The sequence below is a fragment of the Rhincodon typus genome, chromosome 2, assembly GCF_021869965.1.
Source record: "Rhincodon typus isolate 14 chromosome 2, sRhiTyp1.1, whole genome shotgun sequence".
In the NCBI taxonomy this organism is placed as follows: domain Eukaryota; kingdom Metazoa; phylum Chordata; class Chondrichthyes; order Orectolobiformes; family Rhincodontidae; genus Rhincodon; species Rhincodon typus.
In genome coordinates, this window is record NC_063333.1 from 121,395,772 (window position 1) to 121,419,965 (window position 24,194).

At 40.6% G+C, this 24,194-nt stretch overlaps 1 protein-coding gene and 1 long non-coding RNA gene across 2 annotated transcripts; one reads left to right on the forward strand and one right to left on the reverse strand.

Moving 5' to 3' along the window:
* Positions 1-711: 711 nt before the first annotated feature.
* On the reverse strand, positions 712-24,121 carry LOC109911956. The gene is made up of 3 exons (XR_007264503.1): positions 23,663-24,121; positions 7,842-7,962; positions 712-6,330 (listed from the first exon to the last, which is right to left on the reverse strand). It is a non-coding gene; the product is annotated as an uncharacterized LOC109911956 (long non-coding RNA).
* Positions 19,802-23,181, forward strand: LOC109911955 (SRY-box transcription factor 4). The gene has a single exon (XM_020511330.2). It carries the CDS (start codon positions 20,100-20,102, stop codon positions 21,231-21,233), a length of 1,134 nt encoding a protein of 377 aa, XP_020366919.1. The 5' UTR covers positions 19,802-20,099; the 3' UTR covers positions 21,234-23,181.
* Positions 24,122-24,194: the final 73 nt, after the last annotated feature.

Genomic DNA, 24,194 nt, shown 5'->3' on the forward strand with positions numbered 1-24,194 from the left:
CCTCCATTATTTTTATGGAGAACAAAATTTCTTAACCTGACACCAGAATACGTTGTAATATTAAATATTGAAATTTAATTAAATCTCTAATACTTTAAAGTAATTTCCCTTGGAAGAGAATTTTAAGCAGCTTCACAATAACTGTGCTTGGTATATTTAATAACTATAGGTCCCACTTAAACCGAAAATGAATTATGATGTGTAACTAGCACTAGCACTGATAAGGCAAGTTGATCGATAAATACTTACCTGAAATTCATTGTGTGGAACTGTGTCCTATTAGTTTCAGACGCAATAATGTAACTGATTAGTTGTCAATAGTTTGTCAAGATATAATGGAGATCTCATGCAAAAGAACAAGATGCAATTCTAAAAACAAGGATTGTCACTCTGTCCCCAACAAGACACATAGAGTTTCTCAGCATCAACTCTATGTTTTTTGACCTAGAGATTAATTGCCCTTTGCCATCATTTCCCAGTTATTTGTAGTTAGGTAACTCTCCCTCATCACAGTCAGTTCACTTTCTATGTGGCTCAGTCTCTGTTTGTCCATTTGGGCTCAGAATTAGTTGTGAGTAAATCTGTGTCTTCACTCCCAGAGTGGAAATATATTGAAGTGACTTGTCTGTCCTTTTATAGAATCAAAATATTACACCATCAAAATCATTGATTGAAAATTAGGTGGACTCCATCAGATTGCTGCCCTAATGGTGAAATTCAAAAATGTACTTTATTTAGTTTATCATCATTTCAACGAACACAAGCATCCCAAAGTTATTTGTTGTATCAAGGTACATTCATAGCTTACGAGTCTGTCATCACTCCAGCAAGAGTTCAGCAGTGATCTCAGTACAATAACAATGAGAAGGCGATGTTACAAGTTGGTGGCCCTCCTGCTCCTGAGGCAACTGGTTCTGTGATTAACTTCCACTTGAGCACCACATCTGCCACATCAAGGTCCTGTCTGTCCTCTCAGGTAGACATAAAAGATACAATGGCACTATTTTGAAGAAGTGCAGGGTAGTTCTTCGATTTTCCTAGCCAATATATATATTTCAAGCAACATTAATAAAACAGATGATCTGGAAATAGCAACATTCATAAAACAGATGATCTGGAAATGGTCTGTCGTATGTCCTATATTACAACAATGGTTATACTTCAAAAATCATAGCTAATTGGCTGTAAAGAATTTCAGCAGATCCTCAGGGCCTGAAAGGTACTATTTAAATGGAAGACTTTTTTTTTCCGTTTCTGTAGATTTTATGCTGGTGTGATAAGAGGACACAGAATTTCAGAGTCATAATTTTTCTACATAGATTTGATCCGACTGAACAATTATAATTTGTGCAGCATTGGATATGTGGTGTCTCTTGTAACTAGCAAATCAGAAGCAGCTAGCTTTATTACTCAGCATTGCTACTGGGGAAGCAGTGGTTGTTGCCAATATTACAGTGACCCAAGGCCAAACACTGTTTCTGGATCCCAGGCCAGATGAGTGATGACAGAAGGATGTTTACAGGGAGTTGGGGAGATTCTCAGTACATGCACCCACCTCCTCATGCAGTATCCCTTGGTAATGCATTGAGTGCCTTTGAATAAAGCCACACCCTTCTCTCCACCCAGTAGCCCACACGCAACACTGCATGGGTTTTCTTGTCATGCTGTCCACATGATCAGCCCCCTAGCCCTCTGCTGCATTAATATCACCAGCTACAGGTTGTAGCCCTTAAGTGTCATTAATTGCCATCCACATTCTTCTTGTTGGAGGCACAAAGGTGATGGGAGCCATACTGGTCATCCTCTCACCTAATTAAAACCTTCAACACTAAACTCACCACAGTGGAGGGCCTTAAATTCCACCATGTGCATCTGGTTTGTGTAACCTGTATACTTGACCAGAAGATTCCTGCTATACCGATACTGACAGATATATTATTAAAAATATTTTTAAAGTTAATCTATTTAGACATATCTCTGGGGCAGGTAATTCTTGAATTAGCAATGTTATCACTGCATCATAAGATGCCCTTTTTAAGCCTTTTTTCAAAGGAGAGTGAGAGAGGCACCAATGTGATTTGAACTTGGGATCTCCTGTTTACTAGAAATTTGCTATAACCCATAGTGATGGTTGGATTGTAATATGCCACTTCTTTGCAAATTGTTATGTTTAATCATTCAAGACCAACTGCTAGTATCTGAGCTGAAGAAAAGAGGGGAAGGGAAAGGTAATTTGAGAGCACAACTTTGTTGTAAGACAGTTTTACAAATTCAAGTAAGTTTTCAGGCCAAATCAATATGAAAGCAGTCATCATAATACATTTGTTAAGTTGACAGATATTAAATGCCGTTAAACGTGACTCAAATTTTATTAATTATTTGTTCCTTGAAAAATAGGTATTTAGAACAAGTGATATATAAAGAGGTTATTACATACAAGGACTTGGCCTGTATAGTTTTGATTGCTTATTTATTGGGATTGATTTAGACATAACATTGAACTGCTATCAATATGTGACAATGTTTTAGTACAATGGCTGTATTGTATTACAGGCTTGGCTGCAGTTGACATTTTTATAATCCTATTTTATGCTGAAATATGGTATTATAAGGTGGGTACGTAGTGCTGGAATCCATGCCTGCAGATGATCTCTATCTATATAACCCATTCTGGACTGTTTGCGTCAATGTTGTGTTTTTGTGCACATTAAAACACACAAATTGAGAGCAAGAGGAGGCCATTTGGCACATCCATGCTTCCTCTGCCATTCAGTTAGATTATGGTTGGTCTGATTGAGGCCTCTGCTTGTTTGTATCCCTTGACTCCCTTTTCAACCAAGAACCTAAACAACTCAGCTTTAAAGGCACTCAATGAATTTGCTTCCACTGATCTTTGCGGAATTGAAATCCAGACACTAATGACACAGAGAAAAAAATCTTCACCTCTCCATCTATAATGAGAAACCATTCTATTTTAAAACTGTGTTCCCTAGTTGTCTCCTACAAGGGGAAACATCCCTTCATCATTTGACCTGAGATGTCCCCTCAGAATCTTATACGTTTTAATAATATCACCTCATTGTTCTAAAATTCAAAGGCCCAACCGTTCCTTCATGCTGCAGTCTAGGGTGCTATATAAGTACATGCATTTGTGCAACTTCGAGTGTGATCATGTTTTTACGTGGTGGATAAAACATATGACAGAACAGTAAGGTGTAGTGTGTAAAAATAAACTGATGCAATCTATTCCAGGAACTGATAATGCTGGGGTAAGTTTGGAATGTAATTTAAGTGACATTAAATAGTTCACAATAAATCTGATCTCTAATTGTTAAAAGAAACCACTGAATTTATTAATTTTAAAATATCCAATGAAAAATAAGTTTTGTATCAACAGTTAAGTTTGGAAATCTAAAATACTCAATCAAATCACAGGTATTTATAAAGTTGCTGCCAGCAAATGACCTTATGGGGTATGTGTACAATTAGATCAAATTAGTTCTAGGTTCTTGACTGTGGGTTTTTAATCCTGCAAACTCTGAAACTCGGTTTCCACTTTAATCAATATATCAACTGAACAGTCAGGTCACCAAAATTAAACAAAATTCAAGCTCATATGTGTACTTTATCTGAAGCTTTAATTTCAGCATTTAAAATACAATAAATACAAACATTCTTTGATTTGTATAATTAGTCACCATTGTCTGGAAAAGCACTGCAAAGAAGACAATTCTCAATAATTATTATACTTAAGAGTTTATATTCACAGTTCACTTTGATTCAGTAGTATTTGCAGGACAATAAGATTTCATGTTGTGCTTGTGTTTTCACTCCAATTGTAACAATAACTTGTTTTTCTTTGGTTTTTGGATGTTATTTGAGTTGGGAGGTCTCTGTGTACTACTTTTAGTTGTACAAAGTTAAGGGTAGTTTTTCCATGGTAAAGACAATGTGTTCACTTAGTACCTTAGCCACACTCACTGCCACCATGTGTAGATCCCGTTTATAGGTCCTAATCACTGCTGTCCCTCTTCTTACTATCTTTTTTTTTTACTATTTAAATGCCTATAGAAAATTTTTGATTCTTTTTTATGTTGCTGCCAATTTTCTTCTCATATCTGCCTCTCCTATTTCACTTTTGCACTTCCCCTCTCATCCTTGTAATCACACTGGTTCTCACTTTAATTACCAAACTGACATCTGTCATACGCACTCTCTTCCTACTTCATCTTACTCTCTATCTTTCTTGTTATGTAGAGAATTCTGGGTTTGGTTGTCTCATCTGTCACCATCATGGGAATGAACCTTAACTGAACCTGAATTTTAGCCTTTTTAAAAGACGGCCCATTGTTCTTTTACAATTTTGCTTGTTAGTCTTTGAATCTGATTGACCTGGCAGAGGTATGGTCTCACTTCTTTGAAATTAGCCACTCTCAAAATAAATATTTTTACACCAGACTGCTCTTCTGTTTGTTGTGTACCTTCATCAGAATGTACATGAAAATAATACCATCTGATTAAAGGAAAGAAACAGTTGTCATATCATTGAAATGTTACAAGCTTCTTCACTTGTACACCACATAAACTTCAGCAGTCCCAGGAACCGGCTTACCGCCGCCTTCTAAGTCCTCAAAAGAATATAAAACTCTGTCAGTGGTTGAGCAAGTGGCAATGGTGGGGATGGGGGGAGGTCAAGGCCCTACCCCTCCTCCCTTTCCCAGCCCTCCCTCTGATCATTTTGAGATCAGTCAAAATGAATTTGGAAGACCATTTCTATTAAATTTCATGGAATCTCTGTTATACGACCTAACCCCGACCCTCATCATCTCTGCATCTGGGTTAATGTAGCTCCTGACACAGTCTTTAGGCTTAGTAAATTGGCATCTTTCCACTCCCAGCTTGGTACTTTTTCTACAACATTAGCCAAATCTAGCCCTGTCACTGTTGCCTGTTATTTCTTTGTAAATACATGTGTATAAATTACCAGGCTCTCAGTTATCACTTAGCAATTATCAATTTTTGCAGTTTTACAAGATTTTCATTTAGAGCTATACAGAGGAAATACTGAATTGTCAGAGCTTCTGACACTTGGATGAAACATTAAAACTTGAGGCCCTGTCTACCTGTTTAGATGAATGTTAAAGACACTCTGGCATTATTCAAAGAAGAGAATTCTTCTGTACCTTGGTCAGTAACATCAAAACAACTTTTTTGTTTCCTTTGTGCTAGTTGTCTGATCTGGCTGTATGCAGATTTTCTGCCAGATTTACCAAAATGATGACTACAATTCAAAAGTGTTTCTTTTGTGAAGCATCTTGACTATTTCTACGATATGAAAAATATTATATAACATTTTTGTTATAATCAAAGCCAAGGTACTAAAATTTAATAGTAGAAAATTGCAGCATTCTGGAAAACAAGATAATTGAACATTTAAAAAATGGCCTTGAATAAAAATAAATATGAAACAAATGCACAGGAGCACAATCTGAAAGAAAAGCGAACTGAATGTGTAGCTTCAATGTGTATTTTGATGGGATTATCTTTGCCTTATTTGATATTCAATTTTTATTTCAGATTTCTAGCACTTGATGTTTCCTTTACCTCCACAACTATAAAAATATTGCTTCTACATTTTGGTGCATTTGACTTTCTAGTACTCAGGTTCAATTGATCTTGATTATAATGATTCTAGTAACAATGAAGTGCAGGGGCTAGCTATCAATGGTATTAAATAGGAAACCAATTCTTCAAACACCTGCATGCCTAAATTACTCATTTTATGCAGTTGATTTCAAAATATGCTCTTATGCAATTAAAAGCTCAGATAAAATCACAGAAAAACAATTTACATAGATGATTTATAACAATATATGGCATTACTGTTATATTGCGGATGCAGAAAGTGATGGTCAACATTTTGTTTTGAAGCAGCAGTTTTTGTTCTAAAAAAGCAGAAAAAGACACAATTGTACCAAGATATGAAGGCAAGCTGTAATGTACATATAAAGAGTTCAAGATCAAACTCCTTCTGCAATTATGATCAGCTCAGGCCTCTTTTGGAAGGGAGTAATGAACTTGAACATTAACGGACACCCTCTTGCATCTGCCAGTTCTGGCAACAGAAGAAAACACAAATTACAAGTTAAAATCAGATTGCTAGTCTATTAGACCTGAGGCTGAGACACACACGCATGCAGCCTATTCATCTGATTGCAGATGGAGTACTTTTCGTGACAAGGAGTTCTTTTCAGTATGATTCCAGCCTGACTTCGCTAACACAATAAGACGTTTTGTTCCTTTCAGTTGCATCAAGCCCGCCTTCACCCTCTGCAAAACAGAAATTTAAACATAAACACCCTTTCTGTCTCCCAGATGAAAAATAATTAACATATTAGCTCATTGTAATTATGCTCACTGTCAAATGTTTTTATTCCACTGTTAAGGAGCTACTGCAGTGAAATGGACAGAACTTCTATGTACTTTTAGATTTGGCTTGTCAACTTATTTTGAATGCCTGAGTTAGTGATCCATGAATAAGCTGAATAACTGCAGGCACTCTTAACATTTAATTGTCCTAACAGGGGTTGATAGTCCAGTTCTATAAAAATGCAATTTTGCTAAATGGATAAGAATTTATTTTTGCCTTTTCTCAATCCTGAACTGACCAGTGAATGGCTTCAAATAAGAAGAAAACTGTGAAGCCCAGAAATCTGAAATAAAAATAGAAATACAGATGGTAAGTGAACTTAAATCTGAAAATTTGGGGTATAAACTTTCACTAGAAATCTGATGAAATCTTCTCACGATTTGTCATCCACCACATATACAATGACCCTCTAACATTACTGAAACACGGAGGGAGGGGGAAGCTGAAAACTTGAGAATAAGAAACCTCATTAGGAGTAAGTCTTATCTGAATAAAGTACAGAATTTGGCTAAAAATATCTCAAATTAAATTTGCAATTATGGCCAGGTTTGGAGCCAAGGTGTGTGTATGATTGGGTGGGAGGATGTGGGGATGGGGACTTTGCCATCTTCCCACCTCTGTACACTGAAGCTCAGGCAGGAAGGGCGGCGGGCATTCCTCCCGTTCAGTATTCAATCAGCAGCAGGCAGGGAACTTCCTTTATGGAAAGCCAAGCTAGTAAACCCTTTTGCCTGGGATTTTAGGAGAAGGAAGTTGGTGGCCTCATTCACAGGCACTGTGTTAATTGAGAGATCCAGTACACGGAAGGGAAGTGACACTCTGAAAGCCAATTCTTGCTCTGGCTTCTGGCTTCTCATCCCCTCTCCTTGCTGGTGACACTGCAAACCCCTATCCTACCCATACCCATGTCTATCTCGGGATCCAGCGATGATCCAGTGAGTTCAATACAGGCAGTAGCACTACTCCTAGTGGCACTGGCAGCATTGGAGATCTGCCAGCCATAGTGGCAAGGCTGATCAAGTATAACTGCACTGCACCTCCCAGAAAGAAGCAACACAGGATTCCCTCAGCTCTCCAAGTGTGCAGGACCATTTTGCCAATTGTATATCTATATTCATAATGATGATCAGTGTCACTGAATGCAAACTCGAAACTTGTTTATCTTCAACACTGACAGAACCTACTACCCGCACTGTATTAGATGTCATCACTTCTAACAGAAGATATAATGCAAGGTACCTGAAACTGTTGATGGTACTTAATAATCAGGTCATTAACAGTGTGGTGATAAATGAAATATCCAAGTTTATTTTATGAGATTAATGAAGGATTATACCCAAACTTTCAGATTTAACTGACTCCTGCGTTTTTTCAACATTCACAGTTTCTGTCTTAATTTCAGAATGCCTACATTCATATCTTCTTGGGATCAGGCGCAGGATGTGATTGAGGCTGCTGTCACTTTGATGCCATTGAACATGGAAGCATCTTCAGGCTTTGCTAGTCGACCTTTTGATGCACACCAGAAGTTTCTAGCAAAGAAAACATTAACACAATTAATAGTGATGGCTAAATGCAGAACAAATTGAGATTTGTTTGAAATTTGTTTACATTGATATTGGTGGATTTGGCTGTCCTGTTTCACTTTAGCATCTATCACTTAATGGGGCCTATATTCCCATTTAGCATTGGAAGTTTCACCATTTTGGCTGCTTTTTAACCCTTCCTCTTGTTGCTGACCTTCCATATTATGGCCTCCCCGATTAATTAACCCATCCTCTTGCTGCCAACATTGACTTGTGGCCATTCCTGGTCAATTATCTTTCTCCTGCTTCTGATCTGCCAACTGGTGGCCTTTCCCATTTATTAGCCCACCTTCTTGCTGCCAAGACTATGATTTGTGGTCTTCCCTGGTAAAGATCCTTTCTCTTGCTGCTAAACCTCCAGCTTGTCAGCTCTTCCACTCCCCAACCCACCTTCTTGCTGCTGAGGCTTCGACTTGTAGCCTTTGTTGCTCCCTAATTCACTTCTTGCTGATCTTTGCTCTCATTGAATCTCCTGCTCCCCGACTTTCACGTTTGATGCTTCAGTTTCCCAAACCCTCATTGTGAGCTTCAAAGATGCCCCTCCTGCTTCTCACCACTCATCCCCAGAGCCTTCATTTACAGCAATGGTTTAAGAGAACACAGCTGTGAGCATACGATTCTGGCATCAGGAGGTTCAATGACAGAAAGAATCAGCAAGAGGGGGAATCAGGGACTGGCAGAGGCCATTAGTTGAAGGGTTGGCAGCAGGTAGGTGGTTTGATGGGTTACATTGCAGGAGAGCAGTGAGTGTTTTGGAGGCCTAGCATTAAGAGAATGGATTATGGATTGAGAGAAATTGTGAACGATGAGTAAGTGAGAGGAATGTTCTACATTGACAGGGCATCAAAAGCAGGACATGTGGTGAGCGAGAGATTCTGGAATCAAGATCAAAAGTAGATTTGTGGTAAGTAGCAAGCTACCACAGTGTTGGTCTTAATTTTTTAAAATTTATTTTATTTTACAAATTACAGGGGTATTTGATTTTCCAATGTGTAATTTAGTGATCAAAAGCGTTTTAACATTCAGTGTATATTGTTTTAATGTCTTTGTGTTCTAATCAGGAAGGTCATGGAGGATCTAACTATAGCTTTTTCATCAGTTTCAGTGAGATTATGTGATTTGTTCAAAGCAATTTCACTTAAAGTTGCACTTTTCTGGAATATAACTATAACTTTATGTGAGGACTCACTCTAATGCATTTGTATTGTGTTTAGTAGTGCAGATGCAGAATCAAAAATTATTCTGCAGTCTGAATGGAATTACATGTATTTTATTAAATTTCCCAGAGACTAAAATACAGGGGATTGTCCAAAACAAGTTGAGATTATCGACACACTAAGCTATGTAATTCGGCGGTGTATACTATAACCCACAGGCATGGAATGTGATTTCTATCAATCATCAAATAGAAAATAAATTATGTGCTCCTGGACACAACACTTACAAAATGCAATCACCTAACATGGGACATGTCTAATTATGACAAACAATATGCAAATCAATCTTGCCAAGAAACCCAATTCATCCAAACCACTGGCCTTTATTTCAAATTAAATGGAATATAAATAGGGAGGGCTTGCTAAAACTATACAAGACACTAGTTTGACTACAGTGGAATACTGTGAATATTTTTGATCGCCTTATCTAAGGAAAGATATATTGGCATTGGAGGCAGTCCAAAGAAGGTTCATTAGGTTGATCGTGGGTGTGGGTTATTGTCTTATGAGGAGAGATTGAGTAATTTTGGCCTGTACTCAGTTAGATTTAGAAGAATGCGAATGGGATCTCAGAAAAAGGGTCACCCAGTTATTATAGAGGAGAGGACAAATTTCGTATCTCAGATGGTAGGCAACCTGTGAAGTTTTTTTAATTACTGTCAGGCTGTAGCGGCTGGGTCATTAAGTAGATTTAAGGTGAAGAAAGACAGATTTTTAATCAACAAATGAATCAAGGATAATGGGTAAAAGGCAGGAAAGTGGAATGGAGGATTTTCAGATCAGCCATTGTCTTATTGAATGGCTGAACTCACTCAGCTGACTTCTGTTCCTACATCTTATGGTCTTCTAATATTGTGATATTGACCATGCCCTGAACTGACTCACTGGAAGTAATGTAAATCTTCCATTTTAATTATCCATTTCAGATTTGTCTGTTTATTTAAAACATTTGTAATCATAAATAATATGAGGAAAGTATTAGAAATGCATCCTTAAGCTTTGTTTGACTTTTTGGAGGTAGTGAGACACTTTTCTAAGAAGTTTAAATATCATTAGTGGCATTCTCAGTAGTAGGGTTGTACATTGTGGATTAAGTTATGGAACCATGATTTTTTTTGTCCTGTATCCTATACTGTTAGTACTTATCAATTAAAAGGCCACAAACTAACAGGAAAATTGCCATGTAATCAAGATGACAGATTATGATTGATGGTAACTGAAACAGGAGGAACAGTTGAATATTTTAAAAATAAGATCTTTTAAAAAAAGCACACTGTTCAGAAAAAGAGAAGTCGCATCAACAGATAGGAGAACAATTGATCAAAAGCTTGTTAAAATCTGTTTTTTAAGTGAGTTTCTTAAAGGTGGAGAGAAGCTGAGAAATTTGGGTATGGAATTCCGATCCTAGAGTCCAGACAGATATCATTATGGGCTGTTGCTTGATTTCGAAAATAACGTCCATTCGGAGTTGCGAATTTCTGCCATGGGAAGAGGCACATAACTGAATGTGATACTTTTTGATTTCCAGATCATGGGTCACGATGTCTCAAGAAGTATAGTGACCTAGAGTATAGTGCAGAGGGTATCCTGAAGAGAATTTTCAATCATGGATGTTGCTGCTCAAAAACACCTTTGTGCCAACACAGGTTCAATGACTTTCAAGCATCTGTTGTCTGTATGCAGGTTCTTGACAAGAAACTCCCAGGTTCATACCGCTATCATCAATTCTCTATTACCAAAGAACTTGGCAAATGGACCTTGGTAGATGCCTGCACGTTTTGTTTAAACTTTGCTTAATATTTAGATCTTGATCATTGTTAACACTATCTTCACTGGTTGGTGATCGGACTTTGGTACCATTTCAAGCTATGGTGTCTGTGAGATGCAGAATCTTCCTTTATCTGCTTGGTTGTTGAGAATCTTTTGGACCACTCTTTATCTATTTCCTCACCCCACTTGGCCTCCATGACAGCCCTACTGGAATCAAGGAGTTCCTGATAGCATTGCTCAATGGGCCGCTCTAGTGCACAAGCCTCTCCACCAGTTCAAGATCACAATCCTTGGAAGGTACACAAATGTACACAAATCCATTGGGGAGGAGAATGAAATTTGGAGTTGCATAAAAACTAAAATTGTCAGAGTGCGGAAATCTTGGGAGGTTTATAGCCCTCAGGGTTGAGGGTTTTAGGAAGAGGTCACAAAGCTAAAGACCAGTGAAGGCTGGGAGAAGGATGCCAGAAGAACAGCAGAGGAGAGTATTTGAAAGTCCAGAAGTCACAGAAGCATGGGTGTCTGCAACAGATGGACTAAGGCAGGGCAGGAGACAAAGATGGCCAATACTACAGAGGTTGGAAAAACGTCGTTTTATCTGCAACTTGCACACATCAGTACATGACAGAGTGAAAAGCAGTAAAAAGGAAATGCTATAACATTGTTTCTGTCCGTGATAGGGGATCCACCAAGAGGGTGAATTATGATTAAATGACCAAAATGTTACTTTGTGAGCCTGTAAGTCTAATCTCAGCTTCAGTGAAATTAGGGTATTTAAATATTACTGTACCAGGTGGGGTGGAGTGGGGTGGTGACAGAAGTACTCTTTACTTTCTCATGAAGGCAGTACTTTTATGACCTGAAGCCGAGAAAAGTGACTTAATGCATGCTCCGTGACAACCGCCTATTGCGTTTATTTTAGTTTATGCGCCGCATTTAGCCTGGCGGGACCTTGAAGAGGGACCTCTTCATCCCCTGGAGACAGAACAATTGTTCGGTATCGCTGCAGTTTCGAGAGAAAAAAAACAGGCGAGTAAATACCTAAAACAAATGAGCGCCTCTGACTGGAGTAAACAAGCCCCGAGCAGATGGTCACTACCTTACCTGAGCTGGCGGGTCCCCAGGTGTGGGAGCGGCGCGCGCTGGCACGTGCAGCGCCTCACCTGCTGGCCGCGCCCCGCCCCGCGCGCTCCGCACCTGTCGCTGCTCGCACCGCACGTGCCCCTTTGATTGACAGACCTCGCGTGTCAGCTGCCGCCCAGCCTCTTGTTGCTCCTCTCTCTCTCCCTCACACACACACACACAGCAACAGCTGAACACAAGGGCGCTCGGCAACCGCAAGCAAAGGTTGCCATTGTCTGCCAAGCGCCCGCTTCCCCACCATCCTTTTGTCGCGCTGCAATTTGTAAGAGGCACTGTAAGTTGATTGAGGGGTTGAATTCAAAGAACACTTAAAACAAAAACTTCTGTGTGCATCTTAAACCCAGGAGTTACTTGTTTCCTTGAATAGGAATTCAACGTTGATTTATTAAACCACTCTTTTGGCATCTCTTAGGATTTGCCCCTCCTAATGCACCATGGACAAAACATCAATTCTCGCAGATGCAGTGTGACATTTTTATTTCGAGGTAATCCAACTTACTAACTTCGCCAGAAGCATCCTTCATAACCAGAAATCAACAAAAAAAGAACTGTTACCTGCAAATTACTGAAGGATACATCTCACGAAGCGGATTCTAATTCACCCTACCACCTTGCCAGTATAAATCTGCTAACTGCCTCGAGCTCTCTATGTCTTCCACTCTAAACTCTAAACCCTTCTGATCCACCTTAGCGGCAATAACTGGAGCTTATGACTGTTCGGCATTTGTTTAATATCCTGCCATTTAATAATGGAAAAAGCAGGTGTTTGTAAACTATTCCCTTTGAAAGTTAGCCCCGAGCTGTAGTTCATTTTTCTTCGTCTGCCATTTTTGTTTTGTCTTTTTTTAAATTCAATTTTCCGGAATTTACATTTATGCATGCAATTTGAGTCCACGCTAGTTTCATTACCCTGGCTTGCCGGAGCAGCATTGGGCTTCTTGGCATGGCTGTGCCTTTGCAGGGAGCGATGTGAATTTAAGGGTTGAATCAATTTGTTCGTGGTCTCTGGGGTTCGGCTGGGGTCGGTGGATGGTTGGGTGGGGGGCGGTGGTAGGGATGAGGGCGGGGAGTGTATTCCTTGCCTTCTTATTGTCATTTCGGATGGAGGTCATTGCTCTGTTTGTCAGTGAGTAAGTCACTGTTACTGATCAGCATTCTCTGGAGAGGAAGGCGGCGCTGATTGAGCTTTCAAGAAAAGGCTCCAGAATGAGCCAATTCTGAGGTTGTGCGCTCATTTGGAGCTCACAAATTGCTTTCTTTATCGCATTTACCAGGAGTCTGTCCATCCTTTGTGGATATCAAGTGCTGCCTGAGGCAAATTCTGCTGGCGTTTCTGGGGTTTGATTTGCAGAAGCAGCAATGCACTCATACTTTCATGAACTAATGAGTCTTAACAGCAACACAGCTCCACGTACTATATATACAATTGGTATGATTCGGTCATTGTTGTTTGCTTGCAGTCAGAAATCCCTTAAAAAGTTTCTGAATTTTTTCTAAAAAAACCTGGATGTACAGTTACAAATGTATGTGGTCCATTGTAATGTTGTTCCTCTGGATTTTACATAGTTATCATCTGCTTGAATTTGGTTAGCTACAGCTAGTGAGAATGGAGGCGGCGACGAGGACGAATCGGCAGCAAGTTGACTGAATAATGCAAGATTCATTTTGTAACTCAAGGTTTCAATCATATGGAATAACAACCATTCTTTGATTGAAAGGAATGTTTAAAAATCTTCACTGACAGCCTATGATGTGGATTTTTGTCATAATTTGTTGTCAGTGGCACATTGTTAAAATGAATAGAGCGCGCAGGAAATAGGTTTGAGTCAATTCTCAGCTGACTAAAATGACTGAGTCTGTGGAATAGATTTACAGAATCTTATAATACAGAAGGTGGTCAGTTGACCCATCATGCTTGTTCTGGCTCTTTGAGAGAGCTGTACCTGGGTCCTACACCACAGCTTTGGCCCCATAACTTTGCAAATTTGGCTCTCTTCAAAGTCGTTTCCAATTGTCAGTTGAACATTCCCAAGGAATCTACTTCCACAACTCTTTCAGATAGTACATTCTAGGCTTTAACAATTTTTGTATGGAAACACCCTCCTAAATTTATTTCTAGTTTTTGTACCATTTACATTAAATGTGTATCTTTGGTTGCAAACCCATTTACAAGTGAAAACAGTATATCCTTATTCATACTTTGCTCTCAAGAACCTCTCATGATTTAGAAAATTTCTGTTAGGGGGCCTCTTGTTCTGAGGAGGATGATCCCAACTTGTTCAATCTCTTCAGATAACCAACATCTCTCATGGTACCATCTGAGCAAACCGCCTCTGTATCTTCTGTTAGGTTTGACATTCATCCTAAATTGTAGTGCCCAGAATTGCTCACAAACCTCTGATGTGGGCCTAACCAGTGATTTGGAAAGTTTTAGCATGATATCTTTGCTTTTGTATTCAATGTCCCAATTGACAAACACAAGTATTACATATATGTTCTGGATGAGCTATCAACATGTTCCGTAACTGTGCCAATACTGTGAGCACGTAGCTCAGTGTGATTGTGCTCTTTCACCCTCCCTCAAAATATTTAAATTTAACTTACAATAACTTTCTATGTTGATCCTATTAAAGTGCTTCATTCATTTATATACAACTCAATATAACATATGCTGCAAGTATATAATCAGCAGGACAGTGGTTCAAATTTGGATAGAGACTTTTAATAGTTTTAAATTATGCTATTGATTGTGATCCTGGTGACATACTGTGCCATACCTTTTTATTCTTTCATGGGACATGGACATTACTAGTAATGCCAGCATTTACTGTGGGTGTACAATTCACCTTAATCTGAGTGGCTCACTAGGACTTTTCAGAGGGCATTTAAATGTCAATCTCATTTACAACATAGAACAATGCAGCATAGGAACGGGCCCTTTGGCCCAAGATGTTGCGCCAAACATGACACCAAATTAAACTAATCCCTCCTGCCTGCCCTTGGTCCATAGCCCTCCATTCATTGAATAATCGTATGCTTATCTAAAAATCTCTAAATGCCCCTATTGTATCTGCCTCCACCACCACTCCTGGCAGCATGTTCCAGACTCCTAGTACTCTGTGTAAAAAAACTTGCCTCTCACATCTTCTTTGAACTTTCTCCCTCTCACCTTAAATGAATGACCCCTAGTTTTAGATATTTCAACTCTGGGAAAAAGATTCTGATTGTCAACTCTATCTATGTATCTCATAATTTTACTGATTTCTATCAAGTCTCCCCTCAACCTCTGCCGCTCCATAGAAAACAACCTGAGTTTTTCTTGCCTCTCCCTATAGCTCATAACCTCTAATCCAGGCAGCATCCTGGTAAACCTCTTATGCACCCTCTCCAAAGCCTCCACATCCTTCCCATAATGTGCCAACCAGAATTGTACACATATTCTAAGTGTGGCCTAACCAAAGTCTTACAAAGTTGCAATATGACATCCTGTCATACTCAACTCGACGAATAAAGGCAAGCATGCCATATACCTTTTTTTCTACCACCCTATCAACGTGTGGCCACTTTCAGGGAACTATGGACTTGAACCCCAAGATCCCTCTGTACATCAATGTTGTTCGGTCCTGCCATTATTTGTATACTTTTCCTTAACATTTGATCTCCCAAAGTGCAGCACCCCACAATTACCTGGATTAAACTCCAACTGCCATTTCTCCACCCATATCTGCAACTGATCTGTATCCCGCTGCATCCTTTGATAACCTTCTACTCTATCCACAACTTCACCAATCTTTGTGTCATCTGCAAACTTACTAACCCACCCATCTACATTTTCATTCAAGTCATTTATATATATCACAAACAGCAGAGGTCCCAGTACAGATCCCTGTGGAAAACCAATAGTTACGAACCTCCAGCCTGAAAAACACCCTTCTACCACTACCCTCTGCTTTCCATGGGCAAGCCAATTCTGAATCCACGTGGCCAAGGCATCATAGATCCCACGCATCTTAATCTTCTGGATAAGCCTATCATGAGGGACCTTGTCAAAAGTCTTACTAAAATCTATATGTATGGGTGTGGAATCACATGTAGGCCAGGGAAGGCAAGGACAGCAAATTCCTTCCTTACTGGACATTAGTGACCCAGATGAGTTTTTACAGCAATACCTCTCAAGATCACCATCATGCTGGGGAGATGGTGACACAATGCTAATATGAACGAGTAATCCAATAGTTTGGGGCCATGGATTCAAATCCGACACAGTTACCATTGGAATTTAAATCCAATTAATAAATCTGGAATATAAAGCCATTTCTGTACTGGATACCAATGACAACAATTATAGAGTCATAGAGTCATAAGGTACGGACACAGACCCTTAACCAAATCTGATTCACCAATGCTCTTTATGAGCTGAAATCTGTCATCTTTACTCAGCCTGACTTACATGTGACTGCAGACCCACAGTAATGTGGTTGACTCTTAACTGTTCTCTGCTATGGCCTAGCAAGCCATTCAGCTTAAAGGCAAGTAGGGGCAGTATGCAAATGTTGACCTTGCCAATGATGGCCATGTCCCATGAAAGAATAAGAAAGAAAAATCCCATTGCAGAATCCACCTAGGCTGATTCTCCAGTGTAATACTAAATGAGTGCTGTACTGTCAGAGGAGCAGTGTTTTAGACTAATCTTAAATTCAAGCTGTCTACATCAAAGGTGCTGAGGATACATTTGAAGAACAGAGAGGAATTTCTCCTATAATGGCCTGGGCAATCTTCATTCTTCAGATTACCTGGTCATTATCGTCTGATGTTGGTGTGAGCTGACCGTCCATCCTACAACACTTCAAAAAGTGCTTCTTTGGTGGTAAAACTCTTTGGGATATCCCCAGATTGTGAAGTGTACTGCGTAAATCTAAGGCGGTTTTAAAAACAAACAGTTGTCAAGTCGTCCTCACATTGTGGATTAGTGGAGTCTTACTGTGCGCAAATTGGCTATCACATTTCCAATGTTGAAACAGTGTGTACCACTCAAAAAAGGCTTTGGGACATTTTGATAACGGTCTTCTACAAATGTCAGTCTTTCCTACCCAGCCCTTTTTAATCACAGTTGTGATGGCAGAGTAATCACATTCTACTACTCCTCCGCTCCGATATTCTCTGCCATAACCTTTAAGGTTAATAATTAAATGTTAGTGTTAAAACGAACACGCCTGATCACAAGCGGAATGCACTTCAATTTTAACAAATATCCCTTCCAATCTCCGACAACTGTGCCGATATTTTCGGAGTCAATATCTGCTTCTTTCACCGGACACAATCTTCACCTCCCTGTTTGATCTACACGCCTCTGATTAATATTGTCGACTACATTTGCTGCGATTAGATCCCATTCAACAAAAAGCGTTGAAGAGGTTCTGCTCGTTTTTTCAACCTGTGGGGCTCGGACGAGACGTTAACCCCTTCCATGCTGTTTTAACTGCTGAGTGCTGATCCATTGAAGACATCATTCAACACTTTCTAATAGTCACTGACCACATTGCAGTGAAACATGTTTACGGTGTAACTAATATAACATATTTGAAGATGAGTCCGTTCAGATCAGAGCATGGATTTTTCACACACCCCTACCACTTCAGATTGAACCCCAAACCAAGTGCACCTGTTATATTTCAAAAGTGCTGTATTTGGCTGCATTAGATCATTAGATCTTCTTGATGATAATATTAGCAAACAGCTCCCTTATAGCTTTGATAATGAGATAACAAGGTGTAGAGCTGGATGAACACAGCAGGCCAAGCAGCATCAGAGGAGCAGGAAAGCTGACGTTTCGGGTCTAGACCCTTCTTCAGAAATGGGGGAGGGGAAGGGGATTCATCGGCAGTTCCTACTATCTCTCCCTTATAGCTTTGGCAAGTTGGGCACGGACCAACTTGTTTTACAGTCAAGACTGACATAGCAGGAACCAGGCTCTTGTTTGAGGTGCGATGTTTAGATAAGTAGCTTTGCTTTTTGGATACTACTGGGAAAACGTAGCCTTCTTCTGTTAGGTATAATCATCGCGAGTGTCGAGAATAATTTTAGAAAACCCATTGAGTTACACGTGCACGTGCCCGTCTCATCTTTTTTAAAATAAGGCTACAGAGTCAACAACGCAGCTCTAATCAAACCTGGTTAACACAGAATGCCACATAAATTATAAGCCATAGTGACTATGAAAGGAGGGGTCGCTGGCAAGCAAAAGTAAATTGAGAAAATCCAGAAGCAGCTTCTTTTCGTCTTTTAGGTTTCACAAGACAAGACAAAAAGGATCGTTCGCTCACCTTATTTCCCTCCCCCAACCGAAACAGGATCGAAATCACCACGGCCGCCAGACGACTATATAGACACAGTGCCGCCACCTAGCGTCGTATATTGGAGTCAACCCAATTTAAGTGTTAAAAGACATGTTGAATCTCAATGTATCACATTCTCGGTTCTATTTTTACGTGTCTGTGCTTATATACAAACAAGTTGAAATCTTAAGTTAATTCAGCTAGGCATATGCAACTTCTATAGTAAGTTACGTATGTGGATAACACAAAGACTTCTGTGTGGATCAGAATCTGAATGTAAATTGGTTCGTTTATCGGGTGACATAAACATATTTTTACGAGAAAAAATATTGGCATGTTTATTATTTTCGATAAAAAAAGTCAGTCTCGTGTCTTTCCATCTTTCGTTTTAACCGAATATATATTCACGCCGTGAGTACCTTGGGTGTTAGTCTTAAAACTGTCAATCCGGTAAAAGGTGGTCGTCGCCGAATGTATTTGACCAGCCCCTTCTACCATGCCCAACCCACATGATGTGCTTCTTATGTTACTGCCAGCGTTACTCCACTTCTCCGGAACGGCGGAGATGGATCAATCCACTGATGTCTGAGCCAACGCATTCAGGATGTTTCATACCTTATAACACTGGACTGCAGAAATGAGTCTTGTAAAAGTGTGAATGAACGGGCTCGCAGTCGTTCATAATCAAAGTGGGAGAAATACACGCAGGCAATTGAGAGATAATGGCAAGTCTCCCCAGTGTTTTGTAAATCGGTTTCAGTGTCTGGCATTTGCTCACGCGAAATTGCAGCGTAGCGATTCAGACACACAGTTCCGTGTCAATTGCCTGAAACTTAACATCAGCCGACTAGGGTGTGTATAAATGTGCGAGAAAGAGAGACAGAGAGACATCCAGATAGAAAACTCTGTGTGTGCGTGTTAAAATATAACACTCACAAAGAAAGGAATCCAGCTTGTGGTTGATTCGTGCCTGAGTCGGTGGGACGGACAAATGCCAGTCTGGGGGAGAGGAAAAAGGCATAATGCAGCTTTAATGTAATGCCAGCGGGGAAGGAGAGAGGGAGGGAAGACTGAAGGAGGAGTGGGGGGTAGTGCATTTTGCAGCCATGCCCCCTTTAAGTTGTTAGTGTAAACTCGAATGAGGTCAGCCACGGCGTTTCTCATTGCACGCGCCGAGGAGGCAGTAGCCAATGAGGGGGCGCGGGGGCGGGGTAGGCCGCTGGAAGCGTTGGAAACAGACGCGATCCGAGTGAGTGACGGCCTCTGATTGGCTGGGACCGGGACACCTTTAACTGGACGTCACAATGCCTAGGACTGGATAAGAAGGGGAAGCGAGTTCGAGTCTGGTTTAAGCAGCAGACACAAGTTTTTTATATAACACAGTCTTCCCGCATGGTCAGAGGGGGAGGAAGGTTGTGCCAAAGTATATACACATTTTATACAAGAAACTAGGTTCTTCTCTGCGAACGCGAGGAGCAGCTTCTTTTCAAAGCACAGCAGCCTCTGTGATAACAGGGGGAAAAAAAAGTACAAGCCAACCAAACTGCTACAGTATAAAAAGCCTTTTTCTTTACCCCTCAGTGCCCTCAATATATATAAACAAAAAACAAGAGAAAGCATGGTGCAGCAAACGAACAACGCAGAGAACACGGAAGCAGTGCTTGCCGGAGAGTCGACCGACTCCGGTTCTTCAGATCTGGGCATTGCTTGTTCACCCGCGGCGGACTCGGTGGCATCGGATGGAGAGAAGACGGACGAGCCGAGCTGGTGTAAGACCGCCAGTGGTCACATCAAAAGACCCATGAACGCGTTTATGGTCTGGTCGCAGATCGAGAGGAGAAAAATCATGGAGCAGTCGCCGGACATGCACAACGCTGAGATCTCGAAGCGCTTGGGGAAGCGTTGGAAGTTACTGAAAGACAGTGATAAGATCCCTTTCATCCGTGAAGCCGAAAGATTGCGACTCAAGCACATGGCGGACTATCCAGATTATAAATACAGACCGAGAAAGAAGGCAAAAAGTGCCAGCAGCAAACCCGGAGAGAAAGGCGAAAAGATCAACACTAAACCCTCAGCTAAAAAGAGCAGTTGCAGCAATAGTAGCATTAGCAAACCCAGCAAAACGCACAAGATCATCCTGGGTGCGCTCAGCAAGTCTCCGATCATTCACCAGCATCCGCAGTCAGGCACTACTAGCATAAACACTACCAACCAACATTCGGTTTACAAAGCGCGGACGAGCCCCGCTTCCAAGCACCTTGTAGATAAGAAACTGAAAGAGAGGCGGTCGTTCAGGGGCCAGGGCACTACCTCTCCAGCCGCCGTGCCTGCCAGCCCGACCCTCAGTTCTTCAGCCGAGCCCAGCGACCCGGTCAGTTTCTATGAAGATCTGGTAAGTGGGAGCAGGGTGCGGGTCCCAGATTCACCCAAAGACCAACGCAAGCACCCTGGCAATTTGCGATCCATCTCGCCGACCCCCTCCACCTCCCACTCCAGCTCTTCGTCGTCTATGGCCTCGTCTTCCGACGAAGAATTTGAGGACGATCTCATGGACCTTAGTTCCAGCCCCACTTTCGAGAGCATGACGCTGGGCAACTTGAGTTCGTCCCTGGATCGAGATTTGGAGTTTAATTTTGAGCAGGAGTCCGCGTCTCACTTTGAGTTCCCAGACTACTGCACGCCAGAGGTGAGCGAAATGATTTCAGGCGACTGGCTGGAGTCGAGTATTTCAAACCTAGTGTTCACGTATTAGAAAGCGACAAGTGAAAGAAGCGAACTGTTGCTGTTTTATCTTGGAGGGGGAGAAAAAGGGATCGTGAAATAACATAATTGTGATCCAAGTGCTGTAAAACTGCGTGATTCTAACGTTTGATCGCAAGTCTTCAGCAAAATGTAAGAAAATGTGCCGACGTGTTTTAGGAGCGATTGAGATTCCATTGAAAATAAAATGCCCAGTCTCGACTCTGGACTGAAAAGGAAAACCTGAAATTGATTTGCACGTACGGGAGGGAACGCGGGCTTCGCATTAAGGCAGCAGGTTTAAAGCTCTGGCGGTGAAATGAAATCGCCAAAATCAAATTATATTGGTACAGACAAACACGCAAAGTCGGGAGATCTACATGCGAAGAGAGTGTTTCATGAGAAGAATGGTGGCGTTGGATTACTGCATTTCGCTGGGTTCATACCATGTTGTGCTGTATCGTTCCAGATTCTGTACAGACTTGAACACTTACTAGCGTTAGGGCGAATCAAATCAGATAGATGGCGCTCTGTATGATTCCAACCAAGTCACCAGCTCTTTTACCCCTTATCACTTAACCCTACTCCAATCTGCGCTGGACTGTATTTTCTGGACCAAAATTCCTTAAAAGTTCCATGTTCCACAACAATTTACAACAAACATGAACTTCTTGTCACCGATGTTTCATCCTCGTATTGTTTTGTTTCCCTTGTAAATGCAACCAGAAACCATTTTATATGGATGTATTTATACTGGCCAAACATTTTGACTTTTTTTCGTAGGCCTGTTAATTACCTGCACCGTTTTATCTCCTTCACTGAAGGGCTAGAGTTAAACTTTTAATTTTATATTTAAATGTAGACTTTGACACTTTTAAAACAAAAGACAGAGAAAGATGAGACGTTTGATTATTTTCTCAGTGTATTTTTGTAAAAAATATAAAGGGGGTGTTAATCGGTGTTTATTGCTGTTTGGATTTCCTGATTATGAACAAAGAGGTCGATGCCACAGCGATGCCTCTTTTTTTTAATTCCACATGTTTACACTTCAATGTGCAGGTTTTGTAGGCTGCGGTTACCTTCATGTTGGGACTGTATTTGATGTTAAAACCTACACTGTCCCTTCCCGCCCACTGTAGCCTTTTTAAAAAAAGAATGCCAACTTGATAGTATTTAAAATGGAAACCCATTTGAACGCTTTTACCCAGAAACTGATGACCATTCCTTTTAAAATTTGTAATGGCTGCAGTCATCTTCCACGTATATATAAATATTAGTAAAATGTTAAGGGGAGTAGGTGAACCGTGATTTTGTAATTGTTACGATGCTTCTGAAATTCAGCACCAACACAAACAAAAAGGATGCTGCAACTTCGCACCAATTATGTGGCGCTCCTTAAATTGCGCTCAACTACTGGATATAAGATGTTGATTTGAGTCCGCGACACTATGCTGCGTTTCTCATGCTGTAATAATGATAATTATTATTAACTTGTCGGCTGAATATATTGTTTTGGCATGAAGCTAGCATATATAATTCCGAAATCAGGTTTAGCTGTTGTGTCTTTTTTGATGGGGGAGGGGTTTGCAAGAGAAGTGAGAACACCTTTGTACATTTAAATCTGTATTATATAAAACACAAGGACTGTGTGTTTCTTCTATGTGTCCAAACTACCGTGACAGGCACTAAGGTAGCAACCGCGAAAACAAAAATCTTGGTAGCTGCCCGATTGTTAGGGGTTCTTAAAAAATCTTTTATTTTAATTATTTTTAATTTTTCATCCATCCTGTGCAATATACTGTGTATAGTCTGTCAGATGATCATGCCTCAACAATTTTTTTAAAAGGTCATGCCAGCTAATCGTGTCAAGTCACTGCCTGTCAGATTGTTGATATACTCTTGTAAATAGTCTTTTTTTTCTGAGAGAGAAGGAAATAAAATCAGCTGGAACTGAACCCTAATCACCGAGTCCCTGTTTTACTGCAAAGGAGAACGGGGGAAGGAGCAAGAGCGCCAATCTACTAAAAACTAGTTTACGTACACTAGACGTGTCCACGCACCAAACGTGACTAAAACATCCAAAACATTATTCCAAACACTAAGAATTACGAGCTAGCAAAAAAAAGTTCCAAAATCCCAACACGAAAGCACTGTCTATGTTTTTATGTATGTGAGGGGGGACAAAAAAAGTCAGTAAAAATGTTAATTTTCACTTTATTCTTGTCAATTTCGAAATAAACATGCCACGCATCTCTCTATATTGTCTGAGTGGTGGTCTTTAACTCTTGTGGCATAGAGAATTGTTTGAAATGGGAACATTTTAAAAATCAGAGCTGGGATTCTTAACCAGAAGATACAAAATGTGAGCTTACAAACAATATTTCAGGAAAAGCTTTTCTCCCCCAGAAAAGAAATGCCCGCCATGTCCCACTCATAATCTACCTTCCGTTTGAGTCCGAACGCCCTTTTTCCCTCGAAACAGATGTGAGGCCGCGAGGTTAAGATCCAAGACCTGAGTTTAGTTAGAGGCATTCGGGGGTTACTTTCCCATCCGGAGCTCTTCAAATCCTGTAATTTAAACACTCACTTCAGGATGAACGGCTGCCTGATTTTCCCAGGAAGTCCGTGATTAGACGGGCGGAGGAGGAGGTGGGGGCGGGGAGGTTGTATAGTCTGGACCAGAAAGAGGTAATGCCGTCTCAACAACGTGTGGTCTGTGCACTGCAACGGGATATGGGGCTATTCACAAAGCTTCACAATAAAGTTAGCGCTACGGAGGCCGCCAGGGTTTCAGTGGACTGTAGCAAGTGAATGCGACAAAACTGCTTTAGAAATTGAAACAGCAGCTCATTTTTACAGTCGTCTTTTGCTGGCCAGCCAAGGGAAAGAAACATCCTTCGTATTTCTTAAGACACTACACCCGTACCAGTAGTTGTTGTCTTCGATTTATAAGGATACATTTGTTTCAGTCAGT

Excerpts from the sequence above, each read along its gene's own strand:
- LOC109911955 (XM_020511330.2), top strand. The coding sequence starts at position 20,100 with ATGGTGCAGCAAACGAACAACGCAGAGAACACGGAAGCAGTGCTTGCC.